This window comes from Rhinatrema bivittatum, chromosome 2, assembly GCF_901001135.1.
Source record: "Rhinatrema bivittatum chromosome 2, aRhiBiv1.1, whole genome shotgun sequence".
Taxonomy (NCBI): Eukaryota; Metazoa; Chordata; class Amphibia; order Gymnophiona; family Rhinatrematidae; genus Rhinatrema; species Rhinatrema bivittatum.
The window spans coordinates 267,521,699-267,534,819 of NC_042616.1; the positions used below are offsets into that span (position 1 = coordinate 267,521,699).

The 13,121-nt window shown below is 47.1% G+C and overlaps 1 protein-coding gene across 2 annotated transcripts in view; it reads right to left on the reverse strand.

The window, feature by feature from the left end:
* The window catches only part of AOAH (acyloxyacyl hydrolase), a 221,324-nt gene that overhangs the window by 68,144 nt on the left and 140,059 nt on the right, over positions 1 to 13,121 (reverse strand). For both annotated transcript variants that reach the window (XM_029589499.1, XM_029589500.1), the window contains one exon: positions 3,479 to 3,527. In XM_029589499.1, the coding sequence (XP_029445359.1) occupies positions 3,479 to 3,527 (49 nt within the window). The remainder of the gene's footprint in view (positions 1 to 3,478; positions 3,528 to 13,121) is intronic.

Here is a 13,121-nt window from a genome sequence, read left to right on the forward strand (position 1 = left end):
GATGTATTTTTAGCTATTATAGCCTCTGTCACCTTGCCTTTTAACCATGCCAGTAGTCGTTTAGACTTCCTTCCACCTTTTCTATGGGCTTCCAGGATGGTATTTTTAAACAGTGACTATACCTGATGTAAACTCTTAACTTTTGTAGCTGCTCCTTTAAGTTTTTTCCTTAGTGTCCTCCCTCCAATTATTAAGTCACATTTGATCATATTGTGATCACTATTGCCAAGGGGCTCCAACACTGTTACTTCTCGCACCAAGTCCTGTGTTCCACTAAGGACTAGGTCTAAAATAGTTTCTACCTGTTGTTGGTTCTTGTACCAGCTGCTGTATGAAGCAGTCATTTATTTCACCTAGGAACTTTACCTCTCTAGCATGTCCTGATGTGACATTCACTCAGTCAATACTAGCTTAATTGAAATCACCCTTTTTACTGTGCTGCTGATTTTGTTAGCTTGCCTAATTTCTGTTAGCATTTCATTGTCTGTTTGTTCATTCTGGCCAAGTTGACAGTAATATATCTCCACTGCTATTTTATTCCCCTTTTCACCTGGAATTTCTATCCATAAAGATTCAACATTGCATTTTGTTTTCTGTAGAACTTTTATCCTGTTTGACTCAAATGCCCTCTTTAATATATAATGCCACCCCACCACCAATTTGATCATTCCTATCATTTCAATATAATTTGTACCCTGGTATCAGTGTCCCATTGGTTAACCTCATTCCACCAGGTCTTTGAGATGCCAATTATATCAACCTTTTCATCCAGTGGTATACACTATTTTTTAGACTTCCAGTATTTGTATACAGACATTTCAAAGTATATTTTTTTGTTTGTATTAACAATCTGCTTATAAGTTAACAGGTGTAATTTGGAAGCTTTCTGCTCTATCTGTATTTAATTTAAAGGCAACTAGTCCATTTTAGCATTTATTGCAAGCTCTCTACTGGGATGCCTAAATTCCCTGTTCTCTTAGGGGGTAATTTTAAAAAGGAGTTACGTGCATAAATGCAACTACTATTGTAGCAATTTTCAAAAGCCATTTACTGGAGTAAAGTACACTTATATGAGTAAATCCTAGGATCAATTTAATGGAAAATATTGTAGCAATTTTCAAAAGCCCACTTAATCAAGTAAAGTGCATTTACTCTAGTAAAACCCAGTTTTATTCGAGTAAATGCTTTTTAAAATCAGGTTCTTAGAATACTTCAAAGATACATCATTCCAAATCATGCACATTTAAGCAACTGTCGACTTCCCCCATCACCTAGTTTAAAAACTGCTCTATCTCCTTTTTAAAGGTTAGTGCCAGCAGCCTGGTTCCACCCTGGTTAAGGTGGAGCCCATCCTTTCTGAAAAGGCCCCCCCCCCTCTTCCCCAAAATGAAGCCCAGTTCCTAACAAACCTAAAACCCTCTTCCCCACACCATCGTCTCATCCACACATTGAGACTCTGGAGCTCTGCCTGTTCTGGGGTCCTGCACGGGGAACGGGGAGCATTACTGAGAATGCTACCCTGGAGATTCTGGATTTCAACTTTCTACCAAAAATCCTCAATTTTGCTTCCAGAACCTTCCTCCTGCACTTTCCTATATTGTTGGTATACACATGTATAGGATAGCTGGCTCCTCCCCAGCAGTATCTAAAATCCTATCTATGTGAGATGTAAGGTCTACCACCTTCGCACCAGGCAGGCAAGTTACCGAGTGATCCTCATGTCCACCAGCCATGCTGCTTTCTACCTTCCTAATAATTGAATCACCAATTACAATGGCTGTCCTAACCCTTCCCTCCTGGGCACATGCCCCTGAAGACCTAACCTTGGTGCAAGAGGATACTACACCATCTTGATGGAAAGTCCTATCTTGGTGAGGCAGGATTGCTTCCTGCCTCACCAAGATGGTGCTGTCCTTCCAGGTTTCTTTTCTACTCCAAGATAATACAGGGGCTGCCAGATTGGAGGTGGGACTGCTCTAATATGGCCATGAAGATCTCTCTATATACCTCTCTGTCTTCCTTTGCTCCTCCAGGTCTGCCACTCTAGCCTCCAGAGATCAGACGAGGAGCTCATACAACCTTTTGCCAGTTGGGAGATAGTCATACATGTGGCATTCAGTGCAAACGATTGCAAAGCCTCCTTCTCGCTGCTGGACTACTATGTCCTTCTTAATTTTGTTATTTTGTTATCAAGTTAAAATTTCTAAGGGAGAAGGGATGTGAATCTAATTTAAAGTACTTTTAGTCTATGGATTAATTTTACATGTATGTATTAATGATCCTCAAAGCACTACAATTAATCTAGTTTTATCTACCTAGTTACCCAACTTATTCACTCTTGTTTTACATCAGTTTCCTTCTGTATAAAATCTGTAGTAAATTTAGAGTAAGGAGACGCCTATCCAATCAAAGTCTCCAGGCATCTTCCAAGTATCATAAAAGCATAAAAAATACACAGTAAGCAGAACAGATAACAATATTGTGTAGTCAGTAAACACTGAAATTCTGGTTTTTCATATCAAACATTTTAATGATCATTATTTATTTACACAGCGTATCAATGTACATATTTCTGAAATAGAAAAGGGAGCTAAAATCAAGTTTCAGGAGTTGGATGAAGTAAAGACTACCACAAACAGGCAGAGGGTAGCAGATCCCTATGGCCTATGACTTACAATCTAGTATAGGAGTTTTCAAATTTACTCCTCAAGGACCCAAATCAGGTCTGATCTGATCTTCACTGTGATCATTTACAGGTCTTAGATCAAACGCTCGCAAATATAGCTCATGACTATATCAGAAAACCAGATCTGATCCAACACAACAGCGACAAACAAAACAAGAGAAGAAAAGGGTAACACAGAGATCAACTGGTGTCTATGGCATTGAACCAGGAAGTAAATTGTTCAGACTGGATAGGACTTATGGTTTTTATCTGCCATCATATTTTGTTTCTGTGTCTAAGATTCCATTGAAATCAATATATAAGGGACACTACTGCTTAAATTAAATATATAATTATACATTTGCACCAATATATAGGACTGTCGCTGGGGAGCACAATGCCTCGGGCAAGGATAGTCAGCTTCCCCTCCATTCTTTTACCCACTTGACTGCATGGCTTCCAACCCCATGTTGGGCAGGCTGGGCCACTATCGGCCAGCTCAGGGAGCGTGCACAAATGTACACCTGGGAGCAGGGAAAGTATACAGAAGGGGGCCGGGTGGTACAGCTGAGCTTGCCCCACTTTCCTCTGTCTTCTGGTGCCTCCTTGGCTTGCCAACCTGGGCAGGTGCTTCTCTTGCCCACTCATAGCAACAACCCTGCCTTGTATAAAAGCAACATGTATGCTTTAGTTTTGCCATTTCAGGGTCCCATTTATAGAAGGCTGTGGCTATAGAAATAATTCTTAACAAGACCATGCTCACTATAAACCACCTCGCTGACTCTGAAAACACCTGGAAGACTGATTACTTACCCAAATGCCATTACAGTTCGAATCCTGCTTCATATCCCAATCATGGGGGCTATTATGAAACATAGAGAAGGAAAACATTATGTACAGCAAAATAAATGTTTTATAGTTTGAAGAAAAATATGCTTTCTTTCTGAAGCAGAAAAATGTTAGGCTCTCTGTTCCACTGCACTATGGAGGCGTTTCATTACAAAAAATGCTGATGTTAATGGCGTATTATGAGGTTTCAGAAGTCCATATTAAAACTGTTTGTCTGGCTAAGTTTTGGACTTAAACAAACTTCAGGTTTTGAAAATCCTACTGGTTTCACTACCCCTGATTTATCGGGATAAGTAATTAGCTGGCCTAAAATTTAGCTGGCTAAGTCAGGGGTGTTCTGTGGTGGAGCAGTTATCAGGCTAAGTAAGCCAGTTAAGTTTAGAGCTGCCTCAGAATTAGCCAGATAAACCTATCCATTTAACTTTTAGATAGCCGGGCATATTCAATGGCACACTCACACCAACGAATATCTGGTACAAGTTAGTTGGATGATTTTATGTGGCTAACTTAACTGGACTCCTCTCGGTCTTTTGTAGTGCTTTGCAGAGAACTGAAGGAGGTACTGAATCTCACATGTTTGAGATACCCAGTTACTCCTTGATCTAGCAAACCCTCCTAATGCAACCACCTCTTAGGTGCAATCCACAGAGAAAGAGGAGCACATCGCAGTACAGGATTAAAGTAGAAATCCACTTTATTCCGGCCCCGCTGGGCTTATGGTATCTCATTCAGTTGACTGGATAGGTTTGAAACCCAACATATTTTGCTATAAAGCGTTGTAGTGAAATGTGCTTTATAGCTCCAGACAACTGGTGGGCTCTTCTTTATCCTGTTCTGGATCATACTTGTACAAGAATTCATGTCTTTTAGCCTAGGCAAAATGCTTTAAAGTGTCCTCCTTTAGCAGCTGTTCAGAGAGAAGACACTGACCTGTGCCATTCAACAACTAGACCCTGCTGTGAGGCACAAAGGAGAAAAAGAAGAGTGTAAACTTGTGCATGGGTTTTTAAATTACTGGTGGGGCCACCTCCTGTCCTAGTTATAGGTGTGATGGGGCATGATCCCATTTAAGGGTCTTGTAGATGTTGAAACAGACCCTGAATAACAGGCAACAGAGTTATGGTAAAAAGGCACTCCGCACATTGGTCTGAGCTTCCCAATGGTTAGCATTTATAGTTGAGCTAGAATACTTGCAAGTATTTACACAGAAAGAAAAATATAGTCTATATACAGTTGTTGCTTCTATTCTTGCTGCATAAACATCTCTCTGCCAACTTTTCAGAACTAAGGAGAATACCTATTACAAGTAATCAACTCCTGCTTTCTTCCAAGGACTATCAAAAAGGTAAGTCCTCACCAGTACAGAATCCCTAGCTACAGACTGCCCTGAACATAAAGGGGAAAAATGCTACCAGAAAACATTACCAATGGGTTTAACTATTTTGCCAGTTGTGTAATGTTTGGCCAGTCACGGGAAGGTCCATGACTGGCCGCTCTCACCCTAGAATTCCATCAGCCTGCCTTAACACCATGCTCTGTCTTTGCGGCTCAATCACGCCGCTCCCGTGTGCATCCTCACCAAGGATAAGGGCCTCGCAGCAGGAAACCCAATTCGGCACCGCTGGATGAGTTCACTGAGGCTCCCTATATCTACCCAGAGGCCCTGTTTCCTGGCGCCTCAGCAACAGGTCCTCCTGCCTTTTCTTCTGCAGTGCGGGTTAATACCTCTTCGTGCCTCACTGCCCTGCTATCTTGTTCCTGCCTTGCCTTGTTGCCCTGCTGTCTCATTCCTGCCTTAACCTGCCTCTCTTTTGCCTTGTCCTAATCCTCAGTGTCTGTCCAGCCTTGTTCTGTCTGTCTTGGCCTGATTCCAGGTACTGACCTCTGCAATGGTCTCTGACTAGACTCTTGCCTGCCACTTAGTATTGACCTCTGCTACGGACCCTGACTACCCTCTTGCCTGCCACCTGGTTCTGACTTCTGCTACAAATACCGGTTTCTCCTGTACACTGTCTACCCTGACCTTGGCATGTACCTGGATCCTGTCTTCTTGCTACCAGACAAGACCACTGCCCTTACCTGGACTCTTTCTGACCACCCTTTAAGAGACACTTGCCTAAGCCCTGCCGGCCCTTGGAACCCAAAGGCTCAACCTGCGGGGAACAGGGCTGGTATAGGTGAAGCTCATCTTCAGTCCCAGTAAGGGCACGTCCACTAGCTGAGCAGCATCAACCACGCCGAAGCCCAAGGGCTCACATCCCTCAGTTTGCTGAGGTCATGAGCTTAGTAAGTTCGTCTCCAGCTCAGAGTATCCCAGGGTTGTCATTCCAGGTCTAATAGCAGCCAGACCAGCTTAACAACATGACTGGCATCCTTCAAGGCCTATCGGCCCAACTGGAGTCTATGAGGCTTTCCACTCCTGCTTCTGCACTGGCACCATCCCCAGTCACTCCAATTTTGCAAGCAGGATCCATGCTGCATAAACTACCACTGCTCAGGTATGAAGGCGATCCCAAGGGCTGCCGTGGATTCATCAACCAGTGTAGAATGCAATTTAAATTGCATGCAGCCAGTTTTCCCTTCAACCATACCAAAGTGACCTTTATGCTTTCTCTGCTGCCCGGCCCTGCCCTAGCCTGGGCATCACCACTCTGGGAGCAGAATGACCCCTTGATGGGCAACCAGGATGACTTTCTCCACCAGTTCCAACTGGTCTTCGATAAGCCAGACTGGGCCTCGCCTGCTGCTACAGAGCTGCTCCGTATCAGACAGAGCAATCAAATTGGGCGATTATGCCATTCAGTTTCATACCCTGGCTTCTGGACTTCATTGGAGCGAAGACAACCAGACTGCATCCTCTGGCAAGGCTTGGCGGAACAAATAAAAGATGAGTTGGCAGGTCAGGTCCTTCCGCCCACATTAGAAGACCTCATCACCCTGGCTATACAGGTAGACCTCCAGTTCCAGGAGCAAGCCTGTGAGAGGGAGGTGTCCCGCTGGCATTTCAGATTGGCCCTCAAATTCCAACAGCCTCTGGCTCCCACCCTTGTCGTTCCCCCCCCCCCCCCCCCCCCCAGAGGAGCTCATGCAACTTGGCAGAGCCTGTCTCACCAAAGAAGGGAAGCAGAGGCGTCGGCAGCTCAATCTCTGCTTCTATTGTGCAGGCCAGGGGCATTTCGCCAGCTGTTGCCTAGAAAAGATGGTTGGAGAGGCAACTCTAGATCAACCCTCATCCTCTCCTTAGCTACTGGTGCCAGTTAGTCTCCTCTTCCAGGATACTGAGATGCAAACCCAGGCCTTCTTGGATTCCGGAGCTGGGGGGATCTTTATTGATGCAGCATTGGTCTGCCAACACAGTCTCCCTGAACAAAGCAGTGACCATCTTCTCAGTATACGGTGAACCTCTTCCTGGTCACTTATCAGTAACTACCATGCCCATGATGCTCCAGATGAGACTCCTGCACCGGGAGAGTATTTCTTTTTATGTCTTGCCCAAACCGGTCAACCCCATCATCTTGACTTATCTTGCCTTGGCTCATGCTTCATAATCCCTCTAAAGATCAGGAAGCCTATTGGGGAATCTCCTGTCAGCAACTATGCCTCTCCTGGGTTATGCGACTGGTAACCCTAGCCCATTCCCAAATCTCTGACTTCCCACATCTCACATCACAGTATGCAGTATTTTCTGATGTGTTTAGTAAAAAGCAGGCAGAGATCTTATGACAGTCCTATTGACTTGCTCCTAATATTCTGTGGGGCAAGGTTTACCAACTATTTGCTCCCGAGACTTCTGCCATGTCCACTTATATTCAAGAAAACCTGGAGCGGGGTTTCATCTGCCCCTTATTATCACCAGCGGGGAGGAGGTTCTTCTTTGTGGTCCAGAAGGATGGCTCCCTTTGGCCAAGTATCAATTACAAGGGTCTCAATGCTATTACCTGCAAGAATAGATACCCACTGCCTCTCATCACCAAACTATTTGACAGTCTGTGGGGGTTACAAATTTTCAAAAATTTGGACCTCAGAAGAGCTTACAATCTTATTCAAATACGGGAGGGAAACAAATAGAAGATGGCTTTTAACACCCAGACAGCCATTTCAAGTTTCTGGTAATCACATTTGGCCTTTGCAAGGCCCCCTCAGTCTTCCAACATATGGTCAATGAGATCTTCAGGGACCTCCTTGCATTCCCATGTCTTGGTCTATTTAGATGCATTCTCATCTTTCCTGCTCCCTGGCACGGCACCGTGAGCAAGTGAAACAAATTTTGCAGAGGCACCAGGAGAACCACCTATATGCCAAACTTGAAAAATGCATTTTCAAGCAGGATGAACTGCCCTTTCCAGGCTACATTGTCTCTTGGCATGATCTGCGCATGGACCCAGAGAAAGTAAAGGCGATACAAGACTGGTCCTAACCCATTCGGCTCAAAGTACTGAAAGATTTCTCAGCTTCACCAATTTCTATCGACAGTTCATGCACGGGTATTCCTCCCTGATGGCCCCTCTCACTGTTCTTACTAAGAAGGGTTCCAATACCAGACACTGGTCTAAAGAAGCAATACAAGCCTTCCTCCTCCTCCTCAAACAGGCATTTCTCTGAGACACCTGGATCCCTCTAGTCCTTTCATTGTAGAGGTAGTGTTATGCCCGTCGGTGGCAGACGGCTGCAACTGCGCTTACTTACATCCTGCACCATTCTCCAGCCCTCCCTGGGTCTGCTCGCAGCACAGGCCAATCTCTACCACTGCATTCCCCATGGCTCCTCGTGGCGGCCGAGACGCCGCCACCAGCTACGTTGTCTCCAGGCCTTCCCAGGTGCGCGTGCGTTACCTGGCCCTCCTTTGAAGCCTCTTCGGCGGGGGCGTCCCTGCTTGATGATGTCATCAGATCAAGGTACTTAAGCTCCACCTTCGTCCTCAGCTAGCCGACTTGGCAACAAGCTCCGTACGTCTCTAATAGCTTCTGTTCCATTTTCCTGTGGCTATGCTGTTGGCTTCTGTTGGACTATGGACTCTGTCTGGTACCCGCTCCTCAGGGGCCAGTGGTGCTCTCACGGGGACCTTGTCTCCTAGCCTCCCCCGCTTCTTAGGCTGACCCTGCGCTTCCTGAAGTCCTACTCTGCAAGGCTCCCCGCTCCTCGGGGCTGCCCTCTGGAAAACCCTTACCATTTGGGAGTTTACTCTAGCGCTTCCCCGCTCCTTGGGGTTGTGCCTACGTGCTGTTTGGACTGTCAGCGCTTCCCCGCTCCTCGGAGCTGCGTCCTCCTCAAGAGACTCTCAGCACCGTACCGCTCCTCGGGAAAGTGTCCTTGTGCTTTACTGTGACTGTCCGTGCCTCCCCGCTCCTCGGAGTCACGCTTACGTGCTACGAGACTACCAGCACCTCCCTGCTCCTCGGGGCTGTGCTTCTCTATCATACAGAGACTGCCTGTGCTCCCCACTCCTTGGGTTCTACCTAAGTCATCATCGGAGACCAGACTCGGGCTTTCCTGCTCCATGGATTAGCTTGTGTCACTACAGCTGCACCTCCCTTGCTCCGCAGCTCCGCCCCCTCAGGGGTGTGTCTCCGCCCTCCCTCCTGCATTCCAGTCTCAAGACTCCCACTCTATGGCCTGCCTGGCGCCTTCCCCTTCGGGGGTCTCAGTCAAGGTATTATCGTCAGCTCGCTCATCTACTGGGGAATTCCTCCTAACTCCTCAGGACCTCTCCACAATCTTTTTATCAAAATCTTTTTTATTGGTAGCGTCGGGTAAGTAACAACCATAGAGCACTGAGAGCACTAGAACAATATACACAGTAACAAGCAAAGGAAGCATCAGTACAGGTATTACCCAACACTCCATAACATTTTGTATTTTCATAGGGAAGGGGGATCCATGCGGATACCCTCAACCCCCCCCCCCGTCCAAACCTCCCCATCAAGCATTCCTCATTCATCCCCTTTCACTTCCCAATCAAACCACCCCCCTCCCCCCCTTAGGAACAGTCCAGTCCGAAGTATATCCATTCAGTCGAAGTTCGTCCTGTAGCTCCGCAGGTAAAGCCAACACACAGGAATTCCAACATGCACAGTAAGTTTTATCCAGAGGTCGATGTCCCAGCGAACATGCCATGCGTTCCAGAAGAGCCATGTCAGCCATACGCCGGGCCCAGGCAAGGTAGGAGGGGCCGCAGCAGGGGTCCAGCCAGTCCGCCAACACTGTGCGGCATGCCAACATAACCGCCGCCCTTTCAAAGCGTGACTTGGAGCTGCAGCCCAGCATCGTGTGCGGGATAGAGCTACTAATCAGTATCAGCCCCGTGAGGCTAGTAGTGGCTTCCGTACACTGATCAATCACAGTCATTATGGCAGTCCAAAACGCCCGTAAAGAGGAGCAGGCAAAGAGTTTATGCGCCAAAGTCCCAACCTGCAATCCACATTTAAGACACGTGGAGGTGTGTGTAAGCCGCATTTGATGACGTCGGACATCATCGCAATAGAGCCAATGCAGAATTTTAAATTGCACCTCACGAAGCCCAAGATCCGGGAAATTCTTATTAAGGCGTACAAATTGTGCCAGCACCTGAGCCCCCGACACAGGAGTGCCAAGTGCTTCCGTCCATCGGGCCGCCAAATGAGAAGTTCTATCAATGACACGAAGTTTCTGCCCCACAGTCTTCCATCCAGTGATAGTGTTAGCAACATATGCAGTATCGAAGAAGGCGTTGGCAAACTTGACCTCCTCAGCCAGTGCAGCTGCAGTCCACTGATGAGAACGGATGTAATGTCTGGCCTGAAGAAAGGCATAAAACTGCTTCGATGAAAGATTATAAGTCCTTTGTAACGTAGCAAAATCTAACAATTGACAGGTATTTGCATCATACATGTGATAGATAAACATTAAGCCTTTATTTGCCCAAGAGTGAAAAATAGCCCCACTGTCTTGACCCGGCAAGAATTCCAGATTCTGTACCAAGGGGAGGAGTAAAGACCGAGTCCCTGGGCATGGATAGAGCCGCCGCCACCAAGACCAGGCCTTAATACAGGGATGCAGAAAAACCGCTGGGTAGGATACACCAGCACGGTCCACTGCTCTGGATTGCAGAATACTGACAGGGGAAAAAGGGGCTGACATGCGCAGTAGCATGCCGGCCGCGCAAAACTTATAGGTGCCTGTCAGCCATTCCCCTATGAACCTCAACTGGCAGGCCACATTATACAAGCGGAAGTCTGGCATGTTGAACCCTCCCCGCTCCCGCAGCAATTCCAAAGCAGGATAGGGTAGCCGCGCCCGCTTTCCCTGCCACAAAAACTTTTGGATACTGGAGCGCAAGCGCCTGATATCCTTCCCTGTTAGCCAGCAAGGAACCATGTGCAAGACATACAGCAATTTGGGCACAACTACCATTTTTATCAATGCACACCTACCAAAAAACGATAATGGGAGGGAAATCCAAGCAGTTAATTGATTACTTAATTTCGCTATACAGGCGGTGACATTTAAAACATACAATTTCTTCAAATCCCTGGGAACCCAGATCCCCAAATACTTCAACCGGGCCGGAGCCCATTGAAATGGGAAAGGGCCCCCCCACTTGGTCGGCAAGCATTCATCAAGGGCCAACGCCTCCGACTTAGAGTAATTGATACGCAAGCCAGCAACCAGCTGAAACTGATCGAATAACCGGACAATCACTGGAACACTTTCCCGTGGCTTGCCAACAAACAATAAAATGAGACCCCAAATCTCCCTGTCTCCCCGTAAACGGATGGCCAAAGGCTCCAAGGCCAGGACAAAGAGCAGGGGAGACAGGGGGCAACCCTGCCTAACACCACACCGAATAGGAAAGGCCTCCGTAGGTAAGCCGTTCACCAAAATGGTAGCACTGGGGTTGCTATAGAGGACAGAGAGCCAGCGAAGGAATGGACCAGTAAACCCATATTTCCCTAAAGCCCAAAACAGGTAGTCCCACGATAGCGAGTCAAAGGCTTTTTCAGCATCAAGACTCAGTATCAAGGCCTCCTCCCGGGACTGATAGCTAAGAGCAGCTAGAAGACGGCGAATATTTCGCACTCCCTGTCTGCCTTTCACGAACCCAGTTTGGTCCTCCTGAACCAAGGCTGGGAGAAGGTTCTGTAAGCGGGCAGCAAGGACAGAAGACAAAATCTTAATATCCACATTAATCAAGGAGATGGGCCGATACGACCCCACCTCCAGGGGATCCTTCCCCGGTTTAGGGAGGACCACTATGACCGAACGGTTAGCATACTCCGAAAGAGGGACATCCTCCAACAAATTAGTGAAGTAAGCCTGTAACGGGGCCAAAACAGGAAAGCCTAAGAGTTTATAATACTCGGACCCAAACCCATCCTGTCCGGCTGCCTTGCCTAGTTTAAGATTTTGTATTACAGAGTAGATTTCTTGGGAAGTAATAGGACCATTTAATCCCAGGAGATCCTCCGACAGCCCTCGAAAAAAGCTCTCCGCCTGATCCCCCCCCATGGGTTTAGTATCATAAAGCTGAGAATAATACGATAAAAAACGGGCCGCTATCGCGTCCTGACTAGTCTGATGGACTCCATGGACGTCCCGAAGACCCGATACTACCGTTTTCAGTCCCCTCGGCCGCACCAAATGCAACAAAAACTTTCCAGTCTTGTTGCCATATCTATGTAATTGATAACGATAGTATCGAATAGATTTGGACGCTCGCAAGTGTAAAAGATTATTCAAAGCAAGGCGAGCCGAGTCAAGAGAGGCCTTAGCCTCAGGCGTCATGGAGTCCGTATGTAAAAGCTGAGCTGCCTTCACGCGAGCCGTAGGATCTCCGCATTTCGCAGCCTATTTTGCCTTGCCACATAAGCTATGATGGCCCCCCTCATCACTACTTTCCCTGCCTCCCAGACTGTGCCGGGGCCAACCCCAGGAGTACAATTATGCTCCATATACTCCGCCCACTTATCTTGCAAATATAATTTAAATTCAGGATCCCAGTACAGATCCGGTCGCATACGCCAAGAGAAGGGTAAATGGGCCGTCGACCCCCAGCTGAAAGTCATAGTAATCGGGGCATGATCCGTCAGCGCAATGGGTTCAATAGAGGTTGCTAGCAATTGAGGGAAGCAGCGTTCAGACAGGAGCAGATAATCTAACCGTGAATACGTGTGATGCAGATGTGAGTAAAAGGTAAAATCCCTGTCCTGAGGGTGGAGGACCCGCCACGCATCTATAAGCTGCATCTCCTAGCAAAGCAGATTAACTCCCTTAGTCCCATCAGCCGCAGAAACCAGTTTGGGGGGTTTAATATCTGCACTTTTGTTCGCCACCATATTAAAGTCACCGCCTACTATGAAATCATGATCCTGGAAATCCATCAACAGGCGTAATAACGCGTTGAAAAACCCCGGAGAGTACACATTCGGGGCATAAATGTTACAAAAGACCACTTTCTTTTGATAGAGAGTGCCCGCCACCAGGACATACCGCCCTTCGACATCCTGACAGGTCCGGATCAATTGAAAGGGCAATTGCTTGTGAATGAGGATGGCAACTCCCCTCTGCCGCCTATTAAAGGAGGAATAATAACACTGGCCCACCCAATCACGTCTCAATTTAGCATGTTCCG